This window comes from Photinus pyralis, unplaced genomic scaffold (genome assembly GCF_008802855.1).
Source record: "Photinus pyralis isolate 1611_PpyrPB1 unplaced genomic scaffold, Ppyr1.3 Ppyr1.4_LG2, whole genome shotgun sequence".
In the NCBI taxonomy this organism is placed as follows: Eukaryota; Metazoa; Arthropoda; class Insecta; order Coleoptera; family Lampyridae; genus Photinus; species Photinus pyralis.
The window spans coordinates 26,375,957-26,402,869 of NW_022170403.1; the positions used below are offsets into that span (position 1 = coordinate 26,375,957).

General features: G+C 35.0%; 1 protein-coding gene across 1 annotated transcript in view; it reads left to right on the plus strand.

The window, feature by feature from the left end:
- Positions 1 to 1,596: 1,596 nt before the first annotated feature.
- Positions 1,597 to 26,913, plus strand: part of LOC116163906 (mitogen-activated protein kinase kinase kinase 15-like) — a 30,852-nt gene continuing 5,535 nt past the window's right edge. The window contains exons 1-13 of the mRNA XM_031478037.1: positions 1,597 to 2,710; positions 2,760 to 2,977; positions 3,032 to 3,226; positions 6,211 to 6,365; positions 6,420 to 6,756; positions 16,366 to 16,516; positions 16,571 to 16,887; positions 16,937 to 17,089; positions 17,139 to 17,317; positions 17,366 to 18,060; positions 25,614 to 25,799; positions 25,852 to 25,984; positions 26,570 to 26,586. Of these exons, the coding sequence (XP_031333897.1) occupies positions 2,671 to 2,710; positions 2,760 to 2,977; positions 3,032 to 3,226; positions 6,211 to 6,365; positions 6,420 to 6,756; positions 16,366 to 16,516; positions 16,571 to 16,887; positions 16,937 to 17,089; positions 17,139 to 17,317; positions 17,366 to 18,060; positions 25,614 to 25,799; positions 25,852 to 25,984; positions 26,570 to 26,586 (2,776 nt within the window). The 5' untranslated portion in view covers positions 1,597 to 2,670. The remainder of the gene's footprint in view (positions 2,711 to 2,759; positions 2,978 to 3,031; positions 3,227 to 6,210; positions 6,366 to 6,419; positions 6,757 to 16,365; positions 16,517 to 16,570; positions 16,888 to 16,936; positions 17,090 to 17,138; positions 17,318 to 17,365; positions 18,061 to 25,613; positions 25,800 to 25,851; positions 25,985 to 26,569; positions 26,587 to 26,913) is intronic.

Genomic DNA, 26,913 nt, shown 5'->3' on the forward strand with positions numbered 1-26,913 from the left:
GGCAATTTATTTGCACACCGCTTTCAATTTATATAAAAAGGTGCACCAAACAAAGGTGATTTAAAAAAATGGCTCAAAACAAGGTGCTGGATGCTAAGTAATACCTAATTGATAAATACGTATCACCTCACCAAAATACGGCCATCGCTAATCTTAAAGGTGCTTTCGATGATATAAGACATTAAAGGAAATGACCAATTCTATGTTTTTTTGAATTTACGTCGAACCTATTCGACATTTTGAATTTCCCCAAGAAAATTTTAAATAAGCATCTGCAAAACAATGTCCATTTAACCAATTCTCTATCTTTAATAATAAGAAAGTTACCCATGCAATCCCACGCGATATGGGACACACTGTATATATACACACTCAGTATCTAGAATTTTGAAATAAAATCTACAACACCAATAACAAAAGTTCTACAAATTTATGATGTAAAAGTGGCACAAAAACTGATTGTATAAATGACAATATTTTTTTAGAAATATTATAAAATCGCATTATATTCACAATACCTAGTGCAGTTGGTGGTTATTTTACAACTTTTATTTGTAAATTATACTATGGCGATGGTGATAATTTACAATTTATTTTTGAGAAATTAATTATTTCCACTGATAATCTTTTTTAGACTTTTTAAATGTAAGCACTCATCATCAACTCTTTACCACATTGTTTTGATAGAAGTACAAAACTAGTTTATTGAACCTTTATAAAACAATTGTCATAGGTATTACGTACAAAATATAATATGAACATTATACCAAACTAACCGAACTAATTCAACAATATGTGTGCGTATAGTACCTAATTTTTACAATTACTTGTGATCGGCGATATAGCAACCCTTAATTCATGTGTAAAATACACCAATTGATGTATTATATAGCATTTGCATTTTTTTCAATATCCGTACCAATTTTCAAAGCGATCCGACGTTTCTAAACAAAGTTATCGTGCACACGGCTAGACAGACAGGCGGACAGTCAGACAACAGACAGATAGACAACAGACAGACAATAGAAAATTATTAACGATCCTCAAAATCAACGGAAAAAGTGTAAAATTATGGTACCTATATGAAAAAAAAATGATTTTTTACTATTTATAGTAATTTTTTTAAACGAAATATCTTTTATTTTGACATCACGAACATCTCATCGCCCTTTGTGAGTACGCTCTTCCGACAATCCGTTCTTGAGGTATAAGGGAATTAATATACCCGATAACGATAAGAGATTGAGGAGGAGGGCTATGGTTGGTAGCAATTAATTCCTTTCGTTGAGACCTTTCATTAGAGTACCATATATGAAGGATAAAACTAGCTAAAACTAGTTAACCGAAGATATTGACCAATGGAAAAAGAGTACCCATTTGGCGCGCAAATTAGTGTCAAAGTGAAACTGTCAAAGTCTCTTTTTCCATTGATCAATATCTTTGGTGAACTACGAACTGCCAGCGCGAACGCGGGCAACAAAGTTTATAATCGGCTTTGGACGATTTACAAACTTTACGTTCGCGTCGGCGTTCGCAGTTCGCGTCCGTCGTTGCAGAGCTTACTTTAAGTATTTTTAGTTTACAGTTTGTTCACGAAAGGGACAAGAATTATTTTTGTGAAAGATTTATGTTGAATGAGCTTATATAAAAGACTTATAAAGGATATTGATACACTTCACAGTTCACACCACACGTCAAAACGAGTAACTTAGACAGTTTGAGTTTGACACTAATTCGCGCCAAATGAGTACTCTTTTTCCATTGGTCAATATCTTCGGTGAACTACGAACTGCCAGCGCGAACGTGGGCGACAAAATTAATAAGCAAAACGATATACATACCTATTATCATTGAATTTATAGATAGTTATAAATTCAATGCTATTATAGTGCATGCATCAAAAAGGTAAAAAACGTGTTTCATTTCCCCGACACCCTGAGGGACACCGGAGGCGGCTGATCAGGGTTTCCTGACCCTCTTCAGCCAGTGAACGGGAATGTAAAGGATGGCGGGCAAAGTTAAGGATGGGAACGGAAGGAATGGAGTGGGTGCTGAGAGGGAAAAGTAATGCTCCAGCATTCGCCTCGTAGATTTGAACATAATTCTAACATTGCGAAGCTACGTACGTCTGAGGAAAACACAAAACCCTCCGACAAAACCCACAACCTCCCGAATTGGCATGCATTTATAATATTGTTCCACAATAGGTCCCTAGTTTTTAACTAACACGGTTTCGGAATTCTTGTTGGGTAAAATGATTGCTTTATTGCCATTACAAAACAAAAATGAAAATGTTATTCGGTTATTACGGGATTACTTTTATGATCATCAGATTTATAGTTTCAAATTTCCCAGAACTTTTGACGTTTCACAAAGAGGGCGTGGAATGTGCGCACATATTAGATGTCATAAAGAAGACGCTGTCAAATTGAAGTTTTAAAAACATTTATTTTTTATTTTCTTTAATTTCTTGTTTACAAAATACTAGAAAATGATAAAATAAACGTGCTATTTGAAAATACCCTACTACGGTTAACCTGTAATTAAAGCGTGTAGGTGACAAATATTAGGTATTATGTAAATGTAATTTATAAATAGTGCAATCTTGAGGTTTGCTTTAATAGTAAGTACAAATGTTATTGTACTTCAATTAATAGTACATTGGAAGATATGCCTGCTCCATTAACTGTTCTCTTAGAACCAGACCCAGGTAAAAATTTCTTTATCATGTTACTAAATTAATCTAGTATCAATTTTAGAATGTCGCAGCATGACTGACAGTGTAGGATCCCATTCAGATTTATCAGGAACCGTTCAAGGTGGAAGCTCAAGTAGTAGTATTAGTATACGAACACACATGGACGTCGTATGTGTTCTTGATATTTGTCAGACGACTAATTTATCCCATAGGAAGAAAGCGCTCGAAGATGTTCGCCAAGCTTGCCTGCATGTAGGTGCAAATATTAACCATATACAAGTATGTAAATGTGTTTTTATCCGATGATTATTTGGTAATCGTTGTCATTTTTAGTTTGAGAAGCTTGATTTCGGTGAATCAAATGTTGTTAGCAGCTTCTATAACGCAGATGTTGCCATTGTGGATTTATCGATTCCTGTTCAACAAAGCACGTTATTTTATCACCTAGGAGTTCGAGAAAGTTTTAATATGAAACAGAATATATTATTATTTAACGATACCGATTCGGAAGCAACCGTCAGGCTTAAGGTAATTTTCACACATATAATACTAACCAAACCATTAAAGATGTTATTAATATCAATTGTACTCGGGTTTCTTGTTATTTTCTTATCATTGTTGTAAACCTATTATGTCTATTATTTATCTAAATTCCTAAGATAAGATTAAAAGACTGTAAGTATTGGATTATAATGTAAAGAAATTGATGTTTAGCTAATCACATAAAAAAAGTAGTTTGTGGTTAAGTAGTCTGCTATGAGGCATAATATCTATGCAAACAGACACGTCCAGCACCTCTGGTTTGCAGCCTTAGGCTGGCATAATCAATTATTGTTGAATGGATTGGTCTAAAAGCTGCCCTCTCTATATACAGGGTGCAGAAAAATGTTGAATCAACACAGAGGTCAACACCATCCAGAAATGCTTCCTAAACATATAAGAAATGCCATGTCAAATAATCCATCTCCTACATTTTTAAAAGATATTGAGGCAACATCTCTTTAGTTACTAGCCGAAATACATTTTGAATCTGTTAAACAAGCTTTTCTCTATTGCGGATAGGTGTTCTGTAAGCGTAGCTCTATATAAAATAAGTCGTAACGGAGTAATGTCTTCTTGCTGACCACAGAATGCACCAATTTCTACCCATCCATGTGTTGAAATAATTGGTTTCTAATCAATGGCCCGTATGAATAAAAGTAAGCAAATGCTTATACTTCAAGTAAATACTCGTAACTGCCCCTTCATACTGGTCTGTTTAGCATGGTTTAGCAGCGCTGCACTGTGTCCTGCCCAGTGCGAAGGAGCACTTACGAGTATTTACTTTGAATTTTGCAAGTATAAGCATTTGCTTACTTTTATTCATACGGCCCATTGTCTCAAAGCTGCCGTATTGTGAGCGAGGTTCCAGCCAACTGCTTCCAAGAATTGTTTACTTCAGATAATGCAGTAGCGTAAGCCGTAAATCTACAAGATTTTCATTCTGTAATCTAAAGAATGTTGTCCATTTAATTTGTGTAGAAGGAAAACTCTTAAATGGACCACATGACACCACTAAGCAATTTAGATCGGATATGAGGAAACTAAAATTGACCAATGCCACACAAAAATTGGATATTTGGTGCTTGCTTAATTGTAATTTCTGAATTAAACACAAACACACACACTAAAGGTATAATAGTTCAGTTTAAGCTTAAGAATAGACCAAAAAATGGTAAATATTATGTATTATTAATTCCTTCGGAAATGTGTAGCAGAAGGTCCCCTATCAACATGTAATAAAGTCCTCTCGACTACCGGTTGTGCTAGAGGGTTGAGGGAGGAGCTTTGATGGTCACATTTTATAGTTTTTACCTTGGTTTTTTACTTACAATTTTTTTTATTCCCTTTTTTTTATAGTGGGTGGAGTGTTAGCTAATTAGCTATTCTCCCCACTCACCCACTGTACAATTGCAAACAGCCATGCCTTATGTGGGATACGAACCCAGGACCCTTGTAGCCAAAGTTAGAGCTACTACCATACTCATCTGAGCTACGCAGCTCGGCAATTCGAAAACGGTACGCCCTAGAACGGCTGCAGGAGTTGCGGATAGAGGGCGTGGAATTGATAAGGCTATTTCTGAATCATCTCTAGTAGTGATTGGTGAGGATGTAGAAGATTGTTTGGGGAGCACCGTTTGTGATTGGTAATATATGAATAATTTTAAATGAAAATTACAGCACGTTTGACAGACATAATAAATTTTTTCTCATAAACAAAACTACTAGTTTACATTGCAACTTACATTACATGCAGTACAAATTGCATAACTACAACAAGATCTCTTCGTTCTGCTGATTGCACTTACTCCCCCAAGCAAAACAATTTTTTTATAAAGCCTGGAAGAGGAAACATCGAAACGAAGTTATTCTCTATCACACAACTACAAGAACTCCTTACAGTGAATCCATTCTCTGCATGCACGCCTTTTCAGGGCGGTATGAGGCGTTTCGCCGTCGCCATTTCACCGTGGCTACTTCGCCGTACACCATCTCGCCATCGGCTACTTCGCCGCGATACACTTTTTCATCTCCTATTTCAGCCGCGGAATGTTCTTTGCGATTTACTAAATTGTCCAAAAATTAGAACTTGCATCATTGTTGGATAGAAAGTTTCAGAACGATAATTAAGTGTACAATTGATGGTCGTTAGATATACAGGGTGTTCCATGAGGAATGGTACATACGTTAATATCTTATAGATTTGTTAATTTTAAGCAGAAAAGTTCCTAAAAGCATGTGCTCGATTCTCAAAGATAACTAAGATACAGCCAGTTAATGCATATGTTACGGTAAGGGTACATAATGTGGTAATTGTATACAATTACCGGTATTTGTATACATTTACCGGAGTCTTTGGTAAAAGTAGAAAATAATCTTGAAAAACCCTCTATTTCCTACTTTTACCGGTAATTGTATACAATCGCCAGAGGAGCTTGGTAAAAGTGAGAAATTCAAATTTCAAGGATCGACACGCAAGCGCAGTGCGTTTGTTTACCACGTGCATGTGTGATCCTATTATTAGTCTGCAGTGTTGATTCTTCAGAAGTGTTTGTATCTGTTCTGCCATACAAAATTTGCTCTTGTTATTGATTCAGGCAAAAAACCACTTGTTTTTAGGTAAAAAAAACAATAATAATAAAAATTACACTTCTTAAAAAAAACTATTTGAATTTATTGTTTTTATTTCTTCTTTTGATATAATTTTCTTACTTTTACCGCTGGTCGTTGGTTATTGTCAATTGCTATTGATTAATTTGAAACCTAGTTTATCAAGATCTAACGTAAAGGCTCGCGTAAAGGTCTGTGTTTACACTTGAAAACTAAAACTATAAACATACTAAAAATCTTAGACGATCCTAGTAAAATTTAGAAATTAACTAGGTTGGTACAAATACCTTTTGGAGATTTCATAACGAAATAAAAAAGTAGAAATTATTTTCACAAAACGTTACATTGATAATTTGTTGCAGTTATCATGTGGAAATTACTCTTTCATTTCGTATACATTATCTGAGACTAGTATTTCATGTCTGACAACCTCGGCAGGAGTAAGAATTGATGAAATTGGAGAATCTCTCCATCATCGACTGCGCAAATTACTACAAGATGTCGAAATCCAAAGCAAGTTAGTTATCTATAATATCTATCATTTAATGTATCTACTTACATGATATTACAGAGCTCACATGAAAGAAAAATTTCTCACCGATTTGAAGAAGCTAAGAGAACAAGCTACCGGACCAGAGTTGCGAGATGCTTTGCAGAATATACGAAAACGGTTGGACGATCCTCATGTGTTATCTGGAGAAGTGGTATTGAATATGTTGTTTTGCTTCCGCGATATCCAAGATTATGATGCTATGGTTCAACTTGTGGATGATCTTAGAACTCTGCCTGCATCACGCAATTATTTAAATTCTTACATTTGGTATTGGTACGCCTTTGCGTTAAATAGGCGGAAAGAAGATGGCGATAGAGAGAAGGCGTTGCAAGTTTGCGTTAGGGCGTTGAAAAAGGTAAGGATTGTATTAGACATGAGAGTAAGAAATATGTACCTAACCTAAAAGTAGCACACATTTATTTCTTACTTTGAGGTATCATCTTCGTACCTGACCTTCAATCAATATAGAATTTTCAAACATAGGTACATAAAGCTTGTGGTCTTGAAGTATTTAATTTTTACTTATTACGCTTGGTTATATACACGGTGTCCATTTTTCGAGTGCCACTATGGGAATCTCGGTTATCTTAAGAGATAGAAACTTGGTTAAATTAGGGCAAATTTGCGAATTTTCGTGCTGAATAATAATCTAAAAACAAATTTATAATATCTTCAATAGTTTTGAAAATATGGCAAAAAATCGAAAATTTCTGATTTTCATTTTTAACTTTTTCATGGTAAACTAATTGTACTAGACATTTCTAATTAACACATTATTCGAACACTGTTCAATGGAGATTTCGAATGTGACATCTCGTTTTAAATAACTTTTAAGATGACAGAGAAACAAGTGGCAACTTTAGTTTTTCTTATGGGCGCCATTTTTAATTTTGAGATTTTAAGATTACGTCTTTTTTTCTCTTTACGACGATATATCACACATGGTGGTTCAGTATCACATTTTTTCTAAAAATACCATTTTCCTTTTATGCGAAGAATGCTATGCAAAAACAAAACGTTCTTTTGTTGTGAACAAAATGTTGACTTATTTCAAGCAGTGTCATTTACGTTTGTGCTAGTTTTATTGCTAAAATATTATTTATTCTTATGTATTTTGTTCTAATTTGAATTATAATTTTCTTGCAAAACGAACGTTCAATTCTGTTGATATGAAAATCGAATTTTCTCAACACATCTATACTCTGTTTTTTAACTAGGAAGACGGATTTAAAAGTTCCCGCAAAAAATCTTAGTTTCTATTGGCTCCCGCTGTGCCCGTTTTACACCCAGGTAAAGTTGCTATTGACATGATTTAACTGTCAAATTTAATCGCGATTCTCGTCCGTAACTGTTGTACTTATTTTTGAGTTTTTCTGTGTTCTGAGTCCATTTGCATAAATTTTAACAAAAAAAAACAGTTCTTTTAAGAACTAAAGTTGATATTTCGCGTCCTAAGTGTACTGGTATTAGTGATGGATTCAACTCCAAGTACCAGTAAAGCAAGCTTGTCTCCTTTGAAAAAACGTAGTCGCTTAAATTTGGGTCATTTTATCAGTCTTCGAAAAGCAGTTTATTATAAACAAATGTTGTCTGATATTCCGGATATGAATTTTGCTACGCTTGTGTTGAAGATTGCATCTACCACAAGTAACGTAAATAATGATGTAGGTATATATTTGGTTGTTAAAGTATGACACATTTTAGGAGTTGCACGATCTACAGTATCCTGGATAATTAAAGAATATCGAAGTACTGGCATTGTTACCCCTTCGAAACGTCCCGGTGGTCATAAGGCTGTTGCAAATGTGAGCTCTGACGATTGGCGGAATTGTGTGCAACACATTATTAAGGAAGAAAATAAGATGTGTAGATTGGATGGCCTAATGGATACACTTATAGAACCATTAATTATTTCACTCGGATCGAAGGACAGTGCGACAGTTTTAGTGAACTTTCGGAAAACAGTGACTAAATCGCTTATACATAAAGCAGTAGTTCACTGCTTTATGTATAATGCTGTTTAATAATATGAGTATGTAATTCCATTGTTCTGAATTTGTTCAATAACTTAACATTTGTTGTAAATTGTAATGTGGATTGTGTAGTATTACAACTGATAAAACATTTAAAACTACAATTCAAAATAATGTTTCAAAGGCCAAAAATGTATGCAGGATGATTACCTTATCAATTTATTACCTATTTTTTATAATTTGCTTTTAAAAGTATGATGTATGCATAATATAAAGAAGTTCGTACCAAATAATAACCCAAAAGCATAAATAATGAAATCTATCCAAATGTGAAAGAAAAACACATCACGCAACCCACAATACATGTCTGTATAAAATGAGTCTATTATTTTTGTTAATAGATTCTAGTGACATTTTCACTTAGACCATATAGTACATGGACTGCTATTATCCCTAGGCTTTCAATACAAAATGGTTGGTCACGGATAGAGGACACTGCAGTCGTGGGTATGTGAATCTCAGGGTAAACTAAAGTCGTATGAACACCACTCGGATCGCGTAAAGAGTAGCTTTTATGGGAACCGCGTAGTACGGGAAGCTTTAAATAATCTTGATTATCTTCTATACGTCCACAAATACGGATAGGTTTGCTTTTTTGGCATATCTAGGCGATTAATTAATTGACGTTTGTTAATTTATAGGTTGACAGTCTCAAATCGTGTCTAATCGCACAACTTTGGTCAGACTCGTTTACCCTGAAACTCACATACCCAGCCGATGTCCTTGACCATATTTTCGTTACAATTAGCAGTCCATGTACTATATGGTCTAAGCATTTTCAGTGTAAATCAGGTTTTTAAATCCGTCTTCCTAGTTAAAAAACAGAGTATAGTTCCTTGATGCCAGCGCTGCAACCGGACATATGCATCAAACTGTCAAACTTTTGTTCACAATAAAAGAACGTTTTGTTTTTCCAAAGCACTCTTCCCAAAAAATAAAAAATTGTATTTTAGGAAAAATGTGACACTGAACCACCATGTGTGATATATCGTCGTAAAGAGAAAAAAAGACGTAATCTTAAAATCTCAAAATTAAAAATGGCGCCCATAAGAAAAACTAAAGTTGCCACTTGTTTCTCTGTCATCTTAAAAGTTATTTAAAACGAGATGCCACATTCGAAATCTCCATTGAAAAGTGTTCGAATAATGTGTTAACTAGAAATGTCTAGTACGACTAGTTTATCATGAAAAAATTAAAAACGAAAATCAGAAAGTTTCGTTTTTTTGCGATATTTTCAGAACTATTGATGATATTTTAAATTTCTTTTCAGATGGTTATTCAGCAGGGAAATTCGCAACTTTGTCCCCATTTAACCAACTTTAATAATAATAATAATAATAATAAATGCCTTTAATTACAAAGAAATAAACAATATAATGGATTACATAAAACTGGGGCGAGATTCAGTTGAAAGGTGCATTACCTCCCTCCTGCTCTTCCATCTAAACCCCAAAAGTAGATATATTTATTTAAACTAAATAATATTGAAGGCAACCAAACACAAGAAGAATCTTGACAAATGCGTGCAGGCGTGGAATTGCATTTAGTGCTCCAAACAATGTACGACCATGAAAGTATTTTATGACCAAAACCAAAAGGATTCTATTCCGCGTATAGATAGCTCTTCAGTTTACGTTTAAAGGTATTTATCGGTAGACTTTTGAGTTCTGAAGGAATTGCGTTATAGAGCTTTGAGATTTGATAGGTGAAAGATCGCTCAAAAGCGACCGTTCTATGACAAGGTGTTGAAAGTAGCCCTCTATAACGTAAATTTAAAATGTGGATATCTGTACGAAACGTAATTTTGTTGTACAAATAAGCAGGTGTTTTTGTAATTAATACTTTGTGAAACAAACAAATTGTTCGAAACTCGCGTTGTCTATGTATTGTCATACATAACCAACCAATCTCCTTTAATTTATAAGAAATATGTTCTCTTCGTTTAATGCCAAAAATCAGCCTTAAACAAGAGTTTTGTAAAGTTTGAAGCTTATTACTATCTACAACTTTCAAACTAGCATTATAAAGAATATCACAGAAGTTTGACCTTGGTAAGACTAATGTTTGGCACAAAAGAGTTTTCGTGGAGGTACTTAGGATGCGTCGACTGTTGTATATTAATTTAAGTGCTGCATAACTATTTCGAATGCACCGAGTTACATGTTCTGAAAATCTTAGTTTAGGATCAAGAATTACTCCCAAATTCTTTACAACTTTAGTTACAGCCACTGTCTGATTTCCTACCTGGATGTTGAGTACTTCTGCACTAGCGTCATCGATGCCAAAACATGTTACAGCGGATTTACCGGAATTTAGTATTAATTGATGTTCATTCGAAATTTTAGAAATTATATTCAGGTCAAGATTTACCTTCGCTACCGCAGTTTTCAAGTCACTCGGATAAAAAGAGTAATATAACTGTATGTCATCCGCATACATATGACATGTGACATGTCTTAGCATGCCCGGAAATGTAGATGTGTACATAATATAGAATAACGGACCTAAGATTGAACCTTGGGGGACTCCTCTGCTAACAGCTTGAAATTTGGAAATTTTGTTCCCAACTACTACAGCTTGTTGGCGGTTAATAAGATAATTTGAAATTAATTCGACTGCGGATTTATCAAAACCTAGGAAGTGTATTAATGCTATCAGGATGTCATGGTTTAATGTATCGAAAGCCTTGCTATAGTCAAGCAATACCAGAACTGTAGCCATTCCTTTGTCCATTGATCGAAATATATCATCGGTAACTTTCAGTAGTGCTGTACAACAACTATGGCCGGGCCTAAAACCGGATTGCTCCTCTGGTAAAATGTTGTTAATACTAAGGTGTCTTCTAATTTGTGAGTCAATAATTTTCTCAAAAATTTTTGATAACACGGGCAAAATACTTATTGGTCTAATGTCACTAATACTCAAAACTTCCTTCTTTTTAGGAATTGGGATCACATATGACTTTTTCCAGCTGTCAGGAAATGTAGAATTTAAGATACAGAAATTAAACACATGCGTGAAAATACTTAACAAACGTGGGATACACAATTTAATTAATTCTATACTAATTGCATCGTGGCCACAAGCTTTCGATTTGATAGAATTTCTTTCTATCTTAAGGTAAGCGAGATCCCCATAGTGGCATTCGAAAAATGGACACTGTGTATAGATAAACCTTACTACTTAATGTTTACCATTACTCTTCTGGCGGTCACATTTTCATATACAATGCGATCAAAAATGAGTTGCTGTCGAGCCACCTTTGAAATTTTTGTTTACATGGGAAATCCAGAGACTTGCTATAACTAGACTGCGCTTAACGTATCTAAGGTGTTGTCGACACAGTATGCAACACACAATGCACCGCGGGGCAAAAATCGCTGAGGTGATATGCAATATAATGAAATAAGCTGTTATTTTAGATGTTCCGTTCATTAATCATTCTCGTGATTAGCTCGAATTAGTGAACAGATAAATTTCTGTTGAGAATAAACCAATAAACTTAGGTTAACTTGTGCCTATCAACATGTACTCTGTCGATAAATTTTTAAATAATATGCTGATTTTCAACGGATAAAAGTTTAAAGGGCCAATGGATCAGAGCCATTCGAAGAGAAAAATTTACTCCCACCATAGTGCATTTGCGGGGAATGAAGCCGATTTTAGAAAGGTACCTACGAAGGTGTTAAACAATAATGCAATACCGAGCGTTTTCGACTTTCCCATTCACTTAAAATAACGTAGAACTATTATTCGACATCCTTTACCAGCAAGACAACGGCAGTACCTATTTGCCTATTAGGTATAGACGTAACTAAGTACTTACTGGTACTAAGTATATTTCAGGTTTTGTTACAAGAAAAATAGCTAAGTCTGTTAAATGTTCCATATGTGGAGATGCGATATTCGCATCAGAGAGTCATTCAAAGCTTTTAACTAGAAAAAATCGTGGAGGATTGTTGCACGTATCAAGCGATGCATTAAAAATTTGCCAAATTGCTGAAAATGTGTTCAGGTTTTTCATTCAATCCACACTACACCGCGTTGTAAACAAAATGGTTATCAGCAGTCTAAGAAAAATAAATAACCGTTACAGCCCATTTGGGTTTTTGGATAGGAATATATTGCATCAAAATCCGCTAAATAATCATATCTTACTACTTACAACTTTAGTTTTAAGAGTATATTTTCCAATACGTGTTCACCACCAAAATACACATATAAATCAAATTAGGACTAGAGTAAGGCAGTTATATACCAATTTAGTTCAAATAAAATACCAATAAATTCGATTAAAACAGTTAACAGCTATATGTTATCTTTTTTTGCTACTAAAATTTAGAATAAATATGGCTAAAGCAAACTGCAGAACGTACGTCTGCCCCGCGATGAACAGTTGGTTGCCTATCCTATCTTGACAACAGGCGTTTATATCTACGTTACGCGCGGTCTAGTTATAACAAGTCTCTGGGGAAATCGTATTTAACTTCCATAGGCGACTTGACAGCAACTCATTTTTGATCGTCCGTTATACTTTGCCAACGCCGCGGCGGCAAATGTTTTTGGCTACTGACGTCACGCAGTCTAGTCTTGCGTACAGGTACGTTTTCTTCCTCCGCGCCACCCTTGATTTTACCGTGCTTACAGCGGAAATATTTTTTGCTTAAATTTTTTTTGGTCGTTTTTAATAACAAAATCTCTCAATTTTAGTTAAAATAAAACAAATGTTGAACTTCCCTATTGGTGATTTATGCAATCAAATGCTTTTGACATGTCAAAGTATATGCCCATGATATACAGCTTGGTCTTTAACAAATCCATGCTGAGACGGACACGGCAGTTGGTGTTTCTGGAAATAATCATACATTCGATTGGCCATGCATTTTTCAAATATCTTGTGGATATGTGGAAATTACGAATCGTAACTCATTTATCGCACATAGATTCTAAACTGAAGACTTTTGACTCGCGCTTTAATTATCGTAATCCCGCTCCGGCAAGATAGGTAACCCGGTCCTTGTTTTGGGGTTTCGAGCCTACAGTTGAATGTCGAAGACAATCACGGAATTAGGTGTCATGCTTCAAATGGTTACAGTTTTTACCACCCCCGTGACTGCTTCATTCACGAGAAAATTGTTAGTTACAAACAACAAATCAGTACATACATCAAACGAATCGGTAATTTCCACATATTAAAATAAAATGATCAAAATTTATGTGAATGTAATGTAACTTCTCGGACAAGACCAAGTATCAACACATAAACATAAATTAAGCAAACATTACACCAAAAACGTAAACGATTACAAACAAAAAGATAATGGTATTAAACATGTCTTCTGCATTGCGGTTAAACCAAGTAAATTTGAAAAACAAAGATTGAAACACAAAAACTATAAAATGTGGCATACAAAATACAACTACGGTATAAAGAAATGCAAAAATTACTACCTGCATTAAATAACACAAAATAACAACAAACATTTATGGAGCGACGCGTTCACGACCGCCATTCAAGACAAGATGCTCAACGTAACCCTCGTTCGTGCTCTCCAGATAGCGCAAATCGCTTTCCTCTCCTAAAAATTGCGTGGTTGCCAACTCTAAAAAATGTGTGCATCGTCGTAAGTTGTATATCGGGTGATCAAAAAGAACTGCAGACAGTTTAAAATGGGCGCTTTAAGTTTTTAATATTTTTTTCTACAACTGTCAAAAAAACCTGTCATTTTCTGACGAATTTCGAAGCGCGAAGTACTAGATTTTTAAACGGTTAATTAATAAGTAAGGTTGCCCTTGACAACGTGCGCGAAATCGTCAACAGTGAAAAAAAGTATTTCGCGCACGTGACAAAGTTGAACTTAAACAGCAAATTTAATTAACAATCGGTTCAGTTGTAGAAAAAATATTGTATATAACGCTAGCGCGAAGTTATTTCGCGCATTTGACTGATATTTTAACTCGGCTTCGCCTCGTCAAAATACCTTCAGTCTCAATGCGCGAAATTGAACTTCGCGCTCTTGTTATATAAATAACTATTTTATTATACTTGAATCACAATCTCCGTTTTAAACACTCAAATGCGTGCGAAAAAAGGCCTTTAAAACACACGTGCTTTAAAGTTGCTAAGTAACGATACTTCAAGTATGACTTTTGAAACTGTCATCTGGGCTGAAATAAAAAATCTTCCTAAGTCGCTTTCTGTAAATGCAGAACATTTCTTTGGCTTGTACCTATCCTTTGGTTGAAGCTTTTACAAACGCGCGTAATTTAGGGCATGCTTCCAAATCTGTTCCACTTTTTAGTCCCAGTAATAAGTGAAGTTTTGAATGAATGCACCAAAAGATAGAAGATTTAAATACCTTTGACATTTCCTTCATATATGCCAGCATTATCGATACATTTAAGACTTTATTCGTAAGTAACTTCCTATTCATCCATGGAAACAACTTTTCATATGCTTGATAATAGGCTTTACTGAATAGAGATTTTACACCTACCAACGTTTGTTTAGATTTTACAACAAGCGATTTAATGGACGGTGTATTATCTTTTTCAACGGAAATCGTTTTATTCACAAAGACCGCGATTTTTATAAGCAAACGTCAAGTGACATTTCCATGGCAATCGTGAAATTACGAACACCCAGCCCACTTAATTAGACATGTATTCGAGTATAACGTCAATATGATTTCATTGTATTTTCTATTTTTAAATTATACTGCAGGTATAATAAAAAATACTATAAGATACACGTGTATAATTGGTCTTTAAAGCACTTACAACGTTAAAAGCACTCCGCTTTGCGTCGTGCCCTTAAACTCGTTGCGCGTGCTTTAAAGACTTGATTATACACTTGTATCTTAATATACTATTTACTTAAGGAATTGGCAAACATGTTTAGAAGGTAGTTTATTTATGTATTAGTGATTAAATTGATCCACCACTGCTTTTACATAAATGACATCCACTTTATAAATGTTTAGTTTTACGGAAAATTCAAATTGTCCGCACTACTTTTCGATCACCCGGTATACCTCGGTATATACAGGATGGAACCTCTCAAAGTGGTAACCGATCGAACCCCTCCTCAATAGATTTCGTTCTGTTATTGAAGTAGTCACTGAAAATATTACATAGCAGCGCTGGGTCTGTTATGCTGTCGTTGTTATGCTTGATTTCTTAAGCACTTAAGACTTTGTGGTACGCTGCGCGTTAAGTTGTTTAGTAGTGTCCATACAGCTTTATTGTTGTTGATGCAGTTGGGAATCTATCGTTACTAGCTCGTTTTGATCCGTTGATTATTTTTCCTGGTGCTTCAAAACGTGTATTTCCGTCATAAAAGTGGGGGGGGGGGGGTATTTTTTACCCCAATGTAATACTTACCTCCCTTTCAGACGTGCGAATGGTAAAAAGAGTTAGGTACTATCATCATTACCTCAATTTTTGCCTTTAATGTGGTGGTTATTTATTCTAACCATTTGTACCATTTTTTGAACGGATGATTTGACAGATCTATAAGGACTGGACTACTTGAAGAAGTGCTCCACAAACAAGTCAGTCTTCAGGACAGTGGTATAATATGCATATGTGAAGCTACCAAGGAAAACAGAACCATACCCAACATCTAGGAAACATGCAATACTTAATTTCTCTTGTACAATGATCGTAAACGTAAACATATTTATGCTTTCAATGCTATACCTAAATTCATGTCCCTTCCAATGAATAGTAATTTTAGCAATGTTGGAGCAAGTTCATAACTATGAAATCTAATTGTTAAGCTTGATCCTTGTAGAAATATTCGTTTATCTCGATTAGTGAGATTCTATTCGTTACTATTTCTTGTTGGAATAGGTAGGTAATTAAAATGTGTGTTCTCACTTTCAGAACGAAAAATGGGTCACTGTAATTTACAATTCATTCATTTACAGAAAGAAAATCATTTTCCAGATATGCTTTGCTTATGTGGACGTATATATAAAGACAAATTTATTGAATCAAATCATTCGGATACAGAGAGCTTAAACCAGGCAGTTCATTGGTACAGGAAAGGTTTTGAGGTGCAACCAAACGAATATGCCGGTTTGTATAGTCTAAAAGTAAGTAATATAGTTTTTTCCTATGATCAATTTTCAGGTATTAATCTGGCTACTCTCCTAGTTATTCTTGGGGCCGAAATAGGAAAGTCCGAGGAATTACAACACATCGGAATGGTTTTAAATAATCTAATCGGCAAAAAGGGCAGTTTGGAATCGTTACAAGATTACTGGGATGTCGCTACGTTTTTTGAAATTTCGGTTTTGGTGCAACATTACACTAATGCAGTTCAGGCCGCCGAATGTATGTTCAAGCTCAAACCGCCGGATTGGTATCTCAAGTCGACTATTGGGAATATCGAGTTGATCGATAGATTTCGTCGGAGGAAGGATGACGAACGCTCACCTGAAGAACAAGTCTGTATGTTTATTGAGTGGGAAGTACTTACGCACGAAATGTTTGCAGATTTTTCATTTTTGGATGGAATTTTTTCTTGAAGCTACTCGTGCTCCTGCAGATGATAGTATTAGATTTCCGGCTTTGGTTCTTGAGCCAAGCAAGGAACTAATGCCTACGTATGTTTGTGTTAATCTGGAAACCGAACAAAAGTCTTTACAAGTATTTTAAATTTTCATTTCTACCGCAGTATGTTTATGTGTCTTCGTAGGTAACTAATTTATGTGTGGAAAGTTTACGTGGCACCTGCACACAAATGCACGACTTCGAATTTACTGCCGCAATGATACGTAGCGTCAGTCTTTACAAACGTGATGACCGTTGCCTGTTTTTATATGTAAATCAAAATTCAGACGATTTTCAAATTTTTTTGCCATCCGAGGCGTGCAGGTAAAAATTTCATCATGTAAATATGAATCTAATTCAAATTTGTCGCAGAGAACGAATTCACAGTCTGATCTTGGAACTAACAGTTGACCAAGAAGGATTAGTGGAGATGGAACCTCCACGCGAGATTCGTTTTGAGTATGAAATGGACGAGCTGTCCAAGCGGGTAATTCTAGGCAAGGGTACCTACGGTGTCGTTTACGCTGCTCGTGATCTCAACACACAAGTTCGTATCGCCGTAAAGGAGGTGCCTGAGAAAAATTTGGGTGCTGTGCAACCGTTACACGAAGAGATACGTCTTCACTCTCAATTACGCCATCGGAATATAGTCCAATATTTGGGTTCACTTTCTGAAAATAATTATTTTAAAATATTTATGGAACAAGTACCTGGAGGTTCCCTTAGCGCACTTTTACGCTCTAAGTGGGGCCCGCTTAAAGAAAACGAGCATACGATTGCGTATTACACACGTCAGATTTTAGAAGGGTTGAAGTATTTGCACGATCAGAAAATTGTGCATCGTGATATCAAAGGTGACAATGTATTAGTGAACACCTACAGTGGAGTTGTGAAAATATCAGACTTTGGTACTTCGAAAAGATTAGCCGGACTTTGTACGAGCACAGAAACTTTCGCCGGAACTCTACAGTACATGGCTCCAGAAGTGATAGACAAAGGTCAAAGAGGGTATGGAGCTCCTGCTGATATTTGGTCTCTAGGATGCACTGTTGTCGAAATGGCCACAGGTAAATTCCTTACATTTACAACTTATAATGTAAAATTCATATACATATTTTTTTTAATAAAAGAAAGAAAGGAGTAAACATATACAGTAGCAAGTCGAAATTTAACTAACTAACCAAATCTCTAGTAACCAAAATCGTGTTTATTCGAAAAGACCGAAACACCAAAGAAAAATGGAGAAACTTTTCAACATTCAATGAACAGTATACCTATTGCACTGTTAAAAAATAATTGCATTTTACTGCATGTACCTAAACGCCACCAGCCCCATTTGTTTCGGTTAACGGACTATATTAACTTAATCAAACATCTTCCTATATTTTATTTGTTAAGCTGTTTAAATTTTTTTGTTCTAAAATTTTATATTTTAACCATTTTAAATAACAACCAATATTATATTTCTTCATTTTTAGGTTTTTTGTTTTTGCATTAGACATTAAATTAAATTGTTTAAAAAGTGCTTGTTATATGCATGGGGTACATGCATTTACACTGTATAAGGCACCTCTAAAAAGCATTATGTGGGTCATTCTGTAATTGAGCGCAAGCCTGTTGAGGGCCCAGAACAAGAGAGGGATAATAAATAAATATAACCTAACGAACAATTCAATTGCACTGAAAGAAATATTTCAATTAATAAAGGGATTTTTGTTTAACAAACAATAAACATCAATCATGTAGGAATTTATGTTGCCGTATGCACAGACAAATTTTTAGGCGGAGCTTAAAATCCATGGCAACGATTATTGAGACATTGGTTGCCATAGATTTTAAGCTCCGCTTAAATTTGTCAGTGCAAACATTAATAAGTTAATAAAACTGGTTGTTATGTTATTTGATTGATGAAAAAAATATTTGTTAATAATTTTATTTCCACAATTTAAATAACATTTTTATGTTTGCTTAACTCATTGTTTGATAATTTCCAATAATGATTACTTACTTAATATTTACTTAATTGCTCTCAAACAGTAATAATACTGTTGTATCACTTGCATCGCAAAACAACCAAATTATTTAATTCACAGGCTGAAGATAAAGGCACAATTGGTCTGTCTGTACTCTCATTTCCGGCTAAACAGCTGAACCAATTGGAACCAAATTTGGTACACATATTCCTAGACATAAAAGAGCAGAATCGCGCATGCTTAGGTGTGCAGGTGGTATCTGCTAGCCACAGCAAGTTTTTTTAGGAAGTAGATGTCCTCTGAAAACTGAATATTTCAGTTATCATAAAACTTAGAAGGCTGTGGCTCTGCAGTGTTACTATAGCACGTTCGCACCTCCACATGCAGTATGGTGCTTATGGACATACAGTACATGCTTGCCAAACGTGACAATGACAGCACAAGGAGATTATGTTTTGTTTTAATACTTCAATTTAATCATATATCAATGCGGTTAGAAACAAGGATAGTACGACGCAAAGCGGAGTGCCTTTAACGGTGCAAGTGCTTTAAAGACCAATTATACACGTGTATCTTATAGTATTTTTTATTATACCTGCAGTATAATTTAAAAATAGAAAATACAATGAAATCATATTGACGTTATACTCGAATACATGTCTAATTAAGTGGGCTGGGTGTTCGTAATTTCACGATTGCCATGGAAATGTCACTTGACGTTTGCTTATAAAAATTATCGTCTTTGTGAATAAAACGATTTCCGTTGACAATTCAACTCATGTATAAAAAATCGCATAAGCCGCAGTGCAATTGTCACTTTGACAGCGGCAAAAGTTACCTGCAACTTTTCCAGCGACAAATGCACTAGTGGTTTTTTCACTTATTCATTTTCGAACCAATAATCGCATTATCCTTTCCCATATGACTAGTTTGACGTCTGTCAATAATTGATTAGTTTGGTGAATTTCTTTGTTCGTTAAATTGTCCTGCCGAATTACACTCGAGGTTTGTATTTAAACCGAGTAAATTTGGGTTGTGGCAATTCAAATCTGTTTCCTTTTAGCAATTGAACTCGAAAAACTGTCAACCTAAAAATGCTCCACCTGCGGTGTCGCATTTTTATTAGTTGACAGTTTTTTTCGTCTAATTGCTAGGCAACAGATTTTCATTACCTAAACAACCCAAATTTACTCGGTAAAATACAAACCTCTTGTGCAATTATAAGTGAAAAAGATAATACACCGTTCATTAAATCGCTTGTAAAATCTAAACAAACGTTGGTAGGTGTAAAATCCAACTCCAGTAAAGCCTATTATAAAGAATATGAAAAGTTGTTTCCATGGACGAATAGGAAGTTACTTACGAATATACAGTCTTAAATGCATCCATAATGCTGGCATATATGAAGGAAATGTCAAAGGTATTTAAATCTTCTATATTTTGGTGCATTCATTCAAAACTTTAAAGCAATGCTGCGATGGAACAAATTTGGAAGCATACCCTAAATTACGCGCGTTTGTGAAAGCTTCAACCAAAGGATAGGTACAAAAGCCAAAGAAATGTTCTGCATTTACAGAAAGCGACCTAAGAGGATTTTTTTATTTCATCCAGATGACAGTTTCAAAAGTCATACTTGAAGTATCGTTACTTAGCAACTTAGCAACTTTAAAGCACGTGTGTTTTAAAGGCCCTTTTTCGCACGCATTTGAGTGTTTAAAACGGAGATTGTGATTCAGGTATAATAAAAAATTGTATTCTTTTGCAGAAATTGTTAGAATTAAATAAGATTATCTTGTAAAATTAAGTGGGTACGTGCGCGGTATCCAGGGATCGTGCATTGGTCAGTATCGTTGCTAGACAGTTTTATTGGCGGTCTAAGTTTTTCGAAAACTAAGTGGGATTTCCGTTCCGTTTCCGTATTACCTCGTGTCGTAAAATAAAAAGTATCTGTCAATCTGTGTAATTTCACGAAAGTTGTGTTTTAATTCAGATCCTTCATTGGGCGGTGATGCACTATTGACTTTCCTTATACACTAGTTTCTGGTTTTTATGTGAAAGTTTCCCTACGGAAAATGGTACCTATGCGATTATTCGTATCTTCTTTACCACTGTCACTAGCCGTTACTGTTTTTTGTGAAAAAAACGAGTCATCAGTTTACTAAATCGAAACAATCTCAAAAATCATAACAACGTAATTGTGCTGCCTGCGTTTTCCACACTACTCATTTTATGGTATTGACGTTTAGTAGTTAGTGATCAGAAAAACGGCGAATTTCTAATAATCCTAGTATTGACTTGTCTACCATTTGCCCAAACACGTGTGAAGTAATAATATGATATCAATCTGTGAGTTTAATGCGGCTCGATGTAATAAGTAGTTATAGCCCAAGAGCCCACGACGGCCAGACCTTCGTCATTTTATAAAAGCTAAAAGTTTTTCTGTTAGTGCCTCTAACACAGGTAAGAACGATCAGCGAGTATAGAATTTGAGTTGTGGTTACTTACGCAGGTAACAGGTAGTAAAGGTGTATAAAATGGTACATCAAATTTGTTAAAGTATAAAGGTCAAATTTTCTATATTTTCTTCGTATTAACATTAGAAATTACGTCATCCATTGCCGGACACTTAGTATAGTTGCAACCCCCTGCCAGACACCCCTAAACATTAAAAAATTATGATTGTACTTTCGTTATAGTATAAAAGCTGAACTTTATATATGTTACTTGGGGACCTATAGAAAGATGTTACCTCCATAGCCGGACAGTTTTAATGGTTTCTACATCTTGCCAGACACGTTGAAAGTCTGCTATAGGTGCGAGCGCGAGGCGACAACTGTTCACGTGAATGCGAGTGAGACAGCGCGTTTAGCCTACTGCGATCTTTTACCGCGCATCATCTGTCATTCACATGGTAAATTTTTGCAAATGGTTACTCAATTACAAGCATCGAGAATTGACGTGATCTTTGATCAGTACTTTACACCATCCATCAAAGATTACGAGCATTCCCAACGGTTTGAATCTACGCAATTAGAGTACACCATAACTGGACCTGACCAAGTTCGATCAAGTGACTTCACGAAAGAGTTGAAAAATCTAAATTTCAAAGAAGCTCTGGTTAATTTTTTTATTTTACATTGGGCTACTGATGATGTGGTACCATTTATTGGCAACAAAATTATCCACATCAATTTCAAACAATGTCATTCTTTCATTGTTAACGATTCCAACAGTTTTCTCATGTGTTGATGAAGCGCTGTCATGCCCAGCACACGAGGAAGCCGATACTAAAGTGGTATTTCATGCATGCAGCGTTGACTATCGAGCAGAAATAGTAATCAGAAGTGTTGATACTGATATTGTTGCTATAATGCTTGGTCATATGCACCGCCTTAAAAATGATTCGGTTGTTTGGATTCTTACAGGTACTGGAAATAAATTAAAATATGTGAACCTGACGAAAATACACGCACAATTGGGACAATCAATTTGTCAGAGCTTACCTGGATTTCACGCCATCACAGGATGCGATTACAATCCTGCATTCTTCAGGAAAGGAAAATTAAAACCGTATAAAATATTAAAAAAATGTCTAGAGTACCAGGAAGCTTTCATGAACTTCGGTGACAGTGAATTAATTGAAAATAGAGTCAAACAACAAAACGTTTATAACATTATTCAGAGATTTATATGCCATGTATAGGTACAATATTGGTAATATAATTGATGTTGATGCCGCTCGACTTCAAATGTTCATCGACTCGTATACAGTGTTTGATGTAAACGAAGCTTTTGACCGAAAGAAGTTGAGAAATTTTGACGCTAGCAATTTACCACCTTGCAAAAGCGAGTTATTGCAGCAATTTCTGCGAGCTTTACATATGTACCATTTGGAACAATGCTCATATGAAAAATCCAACCATATATCAACCAGACAATAATGGTTGGGTACTGAAAAATGACAAATACCAATTTAAATGGTTTGAAGGAGATCAACTACCAATTTATGTCAGTGATTCACTCCAAATTCAATCAGGTTTGCAATTATTATGTCAAATGATTATAGGTACATAATTTTGTAGTTGATCATGACTTTCTAAATTTGGTAAATTTTTTTTCAGAAACTGATGAAGAAGACGGTATTGACGACGATCAAGCTATGGACTGGAGTAACGATGAGAATGAACATATTGACATCGACGTAATTGAAGAAAGAAATGATTGAGAATTTTTTTTTATTTTGTACTATATTTCTTACTTTGTATAAAATAGCTATGAATATAATAAAACTTTTTTTATTGGAATTGAACAATTACAATAGGCTAAACACACTGTCTCAATCGCATTCACCTGAACAGTTGTCGCCTCGCGCTCGCACCTATAGCAGACTTTCAACGTGTCTGGCAAGATGTAGAAACCATTAAAACTGTCCGGCTATGGAGGTAACATCTTTCTATAGGTCCCCAAGTAACATTTAAAGTTCAGCTTTTATACTATAACGAAAGTACAATCATAATTTTTTAATGTTTAGGGGTGTCTGGCAGGGGGTTGCAACTATACTAAGTGTCCGGCAATGGATGACGTAATTTCTAATGTTAATACGAAGAAAATATAGAAAATTTGACCTTTATACTTTAACAAATTTGATGTACCATTTTATACACCTTTACTACCTGTTACCTGCGTAAGTAACCACAACTCAAATTCTATACTCGCTGATCGTTCTTTCCTGTGTTAGAGGCACTAACAGAAAAACTTTTAGCTTTTATAAAATGACGAAGGTCTGGCCGTCGTGGGCTCTTGGGCTATAAGTAAATGGGTATTTTCATCCGACGCAACTGTTGACTATCACTGTAAACGACGTTCCAGTAGCAAACGTCAACATATGCCTGAACGGTTCTGTTGACACCGCAAATTTGTGGTGCCAATTATTACCAACTATTGACTTCCACCAGAATTTACTATTCATCGTTCAGGTAAGTCAACGTCTCAACATACTCAACAGTTGTGTCGGTTGAACGTACCAAATAACTTATTTTAGATATGTGTAATAACATAAAGTCACACTAAAATTGACCAAGGAATCGAAATATACAATAATATAAAGGGATTTTGTTGAAAATATTTTTAGGTTGTAGTCTTAAAAGAGTCCTTCAACATGCCTCGACAATAAATTTTGAATATGCGCGTTAATAAAGCCACAATATTCTACCCACTCACCCACTAGAGGCCTTCCCTTAATAATTTTTGTTGTGTTTCCATGCACATTTCTATTCATTGTGTAACCTTTGCGACCAATTAACAAATACGTTCTAACAAATATCTATAGCTACCATGACCATTAAAACACATAAAAATTCATCTGCAATCACCTAGAAATTTTCTGCGCCCTCCAAATCTCTTAAAATAATTATTGAAACATGGTTCGACGCGTATGGTGTAAATCACAGTGTGACGTCTTTTATCCCAACTTCATACTTTATATTGTATGAAGTTAGCCTTGTTTTGAAACGAGTTCGATATTTTAATATATTATTGTAGTTTACTAGTGTTTTTGTTTTACTTTTGGAAATATGTATAAATAAAATAACCCTTAATTATGAAACTTTTTTCGGCTTGCTAAAACATATACAATTTTCGAGATCTTCATGTTGTTCATTTTTATTTTTTACACATGGCTTAATATGAAGTCATCTTTACATGGTCAAAATTCTAAGTGTAATTTTATACGTTTTTCTACACGTAAAATTACACGTACATACAAGTTTGACTATTTAAAGCTGGCTTCAGAGATCTCAATTCTTCGCATAAATAAACCATCTTGTGCATTATATTGGAATTGCAAGATTAGACATTACCGACTCAAGGGAGATGTAAAATTTTTTTTATTATACCTGAATCACAATCTCCGTTTTAAACACTAATGCGTGCGAAAAAAGGCCTTTAAAACACACGTGTTTTAAAATTGCTAAGTAATGATACTTCAAGTAGACTTTTGAAACTGTCATCTGGGTGAAATAAAAAATCCTCTTAGGTCGCTTTCTGTAAATGCGGAACATTTCTTTGGCTTGTACCTATCCTTTGGTTGAAGGTTTCACAAACGCGCGTAATTTAGGGTATGCTTCCAAATCTGTTCCACTTTTTAATCGCAGCATTGTTTGAAGTTTTGAATGAATGCACCAAAAGATAGACGATTTAAATACCTTTGACAATTCCTTCATATCTGCAAGCATTATTGATGCACTTAAGACTTTATTCGTAAGCAACTTCCTATTCATGCATGGAAACAACTTTTCAGAGTCTTTATAATAGGCTTTGCTGGATTTGGATTTTACGCCTACCAACGTTTGTTTAGATTTAGTCAATATGATTTCATTGTATTTCCTATTTTTAAATTATACGGCATGTATAATAAAAAATACTATAAGATACACGTGTATAATTGGTGTTTAAAGCACTTGCAACGTTAAAAACACTCCGCTTCGCGTCGTGCCCTTAAACTCGTTGCGCGTGCTTTAAAGACTTGATTATACACTTTCATCTTAATATACTATTGTATCATGGTGTATTGCATGTTTGAACAATCCTCTTCATTTCTCCATATTCACCAATTCACCAATTATTTTTCATTTTGCTATTTATTTTAGGGAAACCTCCATTCATCGAACTAGGATCTCCCCAAGCTGCCATATTTAAGGTTGGTTATTATAAAGTACATCCTCGAGTGCCAGAAGAGTTGTCAGATCGAGCTCGGTCATTTATACTTCGTTGCTTTGAACCTGATCCTGATAGTCGAGCCACTGCTCAGCAACTTTTGGATGACCCCTTTCTCGGTTCGTATAACAACCTGTTATGCTAAGTAAAATTAGTTTATGTGTCTTACAGGGGAACGCAAGAAAAGTGTGAGGTTAAATACAGAATTTAACAGAAGTGTATCGGTACCTGCTGATAGAGCAAATCCTCGATATTCTGGCCACTCAAGTACACAGAGTCAAACACCAACCACTCCAGAATCTGAGTGAGTACAATGTTATTTCTGATAATGTTTTTTTCTGTTGTGGCAGAACACGCAGTGAATGGTCACAAACTGTCCCAATAAGCTATATTTATTAAAACAGGACAGTCCAAAGGTCAGATACAGAGAGTTTCTTGTTTGAGTTTAATAAACAATACGTGATAAGTGCTCTTTACATACATTTGTACACATATATTTCAACTTGCAGATGCATGTAAAAATGTGAATCCAAAACAGATTTATAACGAAATGGGACTGCTTCTCAGTTTAAGTAGATAGTAGCCATGGACTTCAACCTTAAAAAAAAAGGTTTAGCATAAACGGTTTCAATGGCGCTCTCATACGGTACAGTTATTTTCCTAACAAGTGCGCTACTTTCGTTTCGGAATCACCTTCGCGCGTATGTTAGGAACACGTTTTCCTACAATCGTTTAAGAATTAATCAAATCGCGTGCGCAAAGTGAACAATTCCCGCACTATGCGAGAATGTCAATAGATTGTAGGAAAATGTCTATTTCTATACAGGACGATAAGGATTTTCATGATGATGCATACTACTAGTACTAGATACTACAGTATCGATTTCAGCGCTTCTATGAAACAATGTAAGCAATATTATTGTGAGGATTGTATGTAGTACATCTAATAAACTTGAAGATCCTATGCCAGCAAAATAGGTACCTACTTTTAAGTAATAAAATAGTTCTGTAAAATCAGTTAAAAAAGTTTCTTCCCACGACAGTGTTTCCCCATCCTATCTATCTATTATATCTCAGATAGTAATAGTCATGGTGTGAAATAATAAGAGGTGTATGAGCTTTTTATCTTTACTATAAGCACAAAGTAAAATTTGTTTAACCAGTTTATTAGTTTTGATCTATATTTTGTCATTTTTTAAAATTATTTTGTGAATTATTTCGGGTATAAAAATG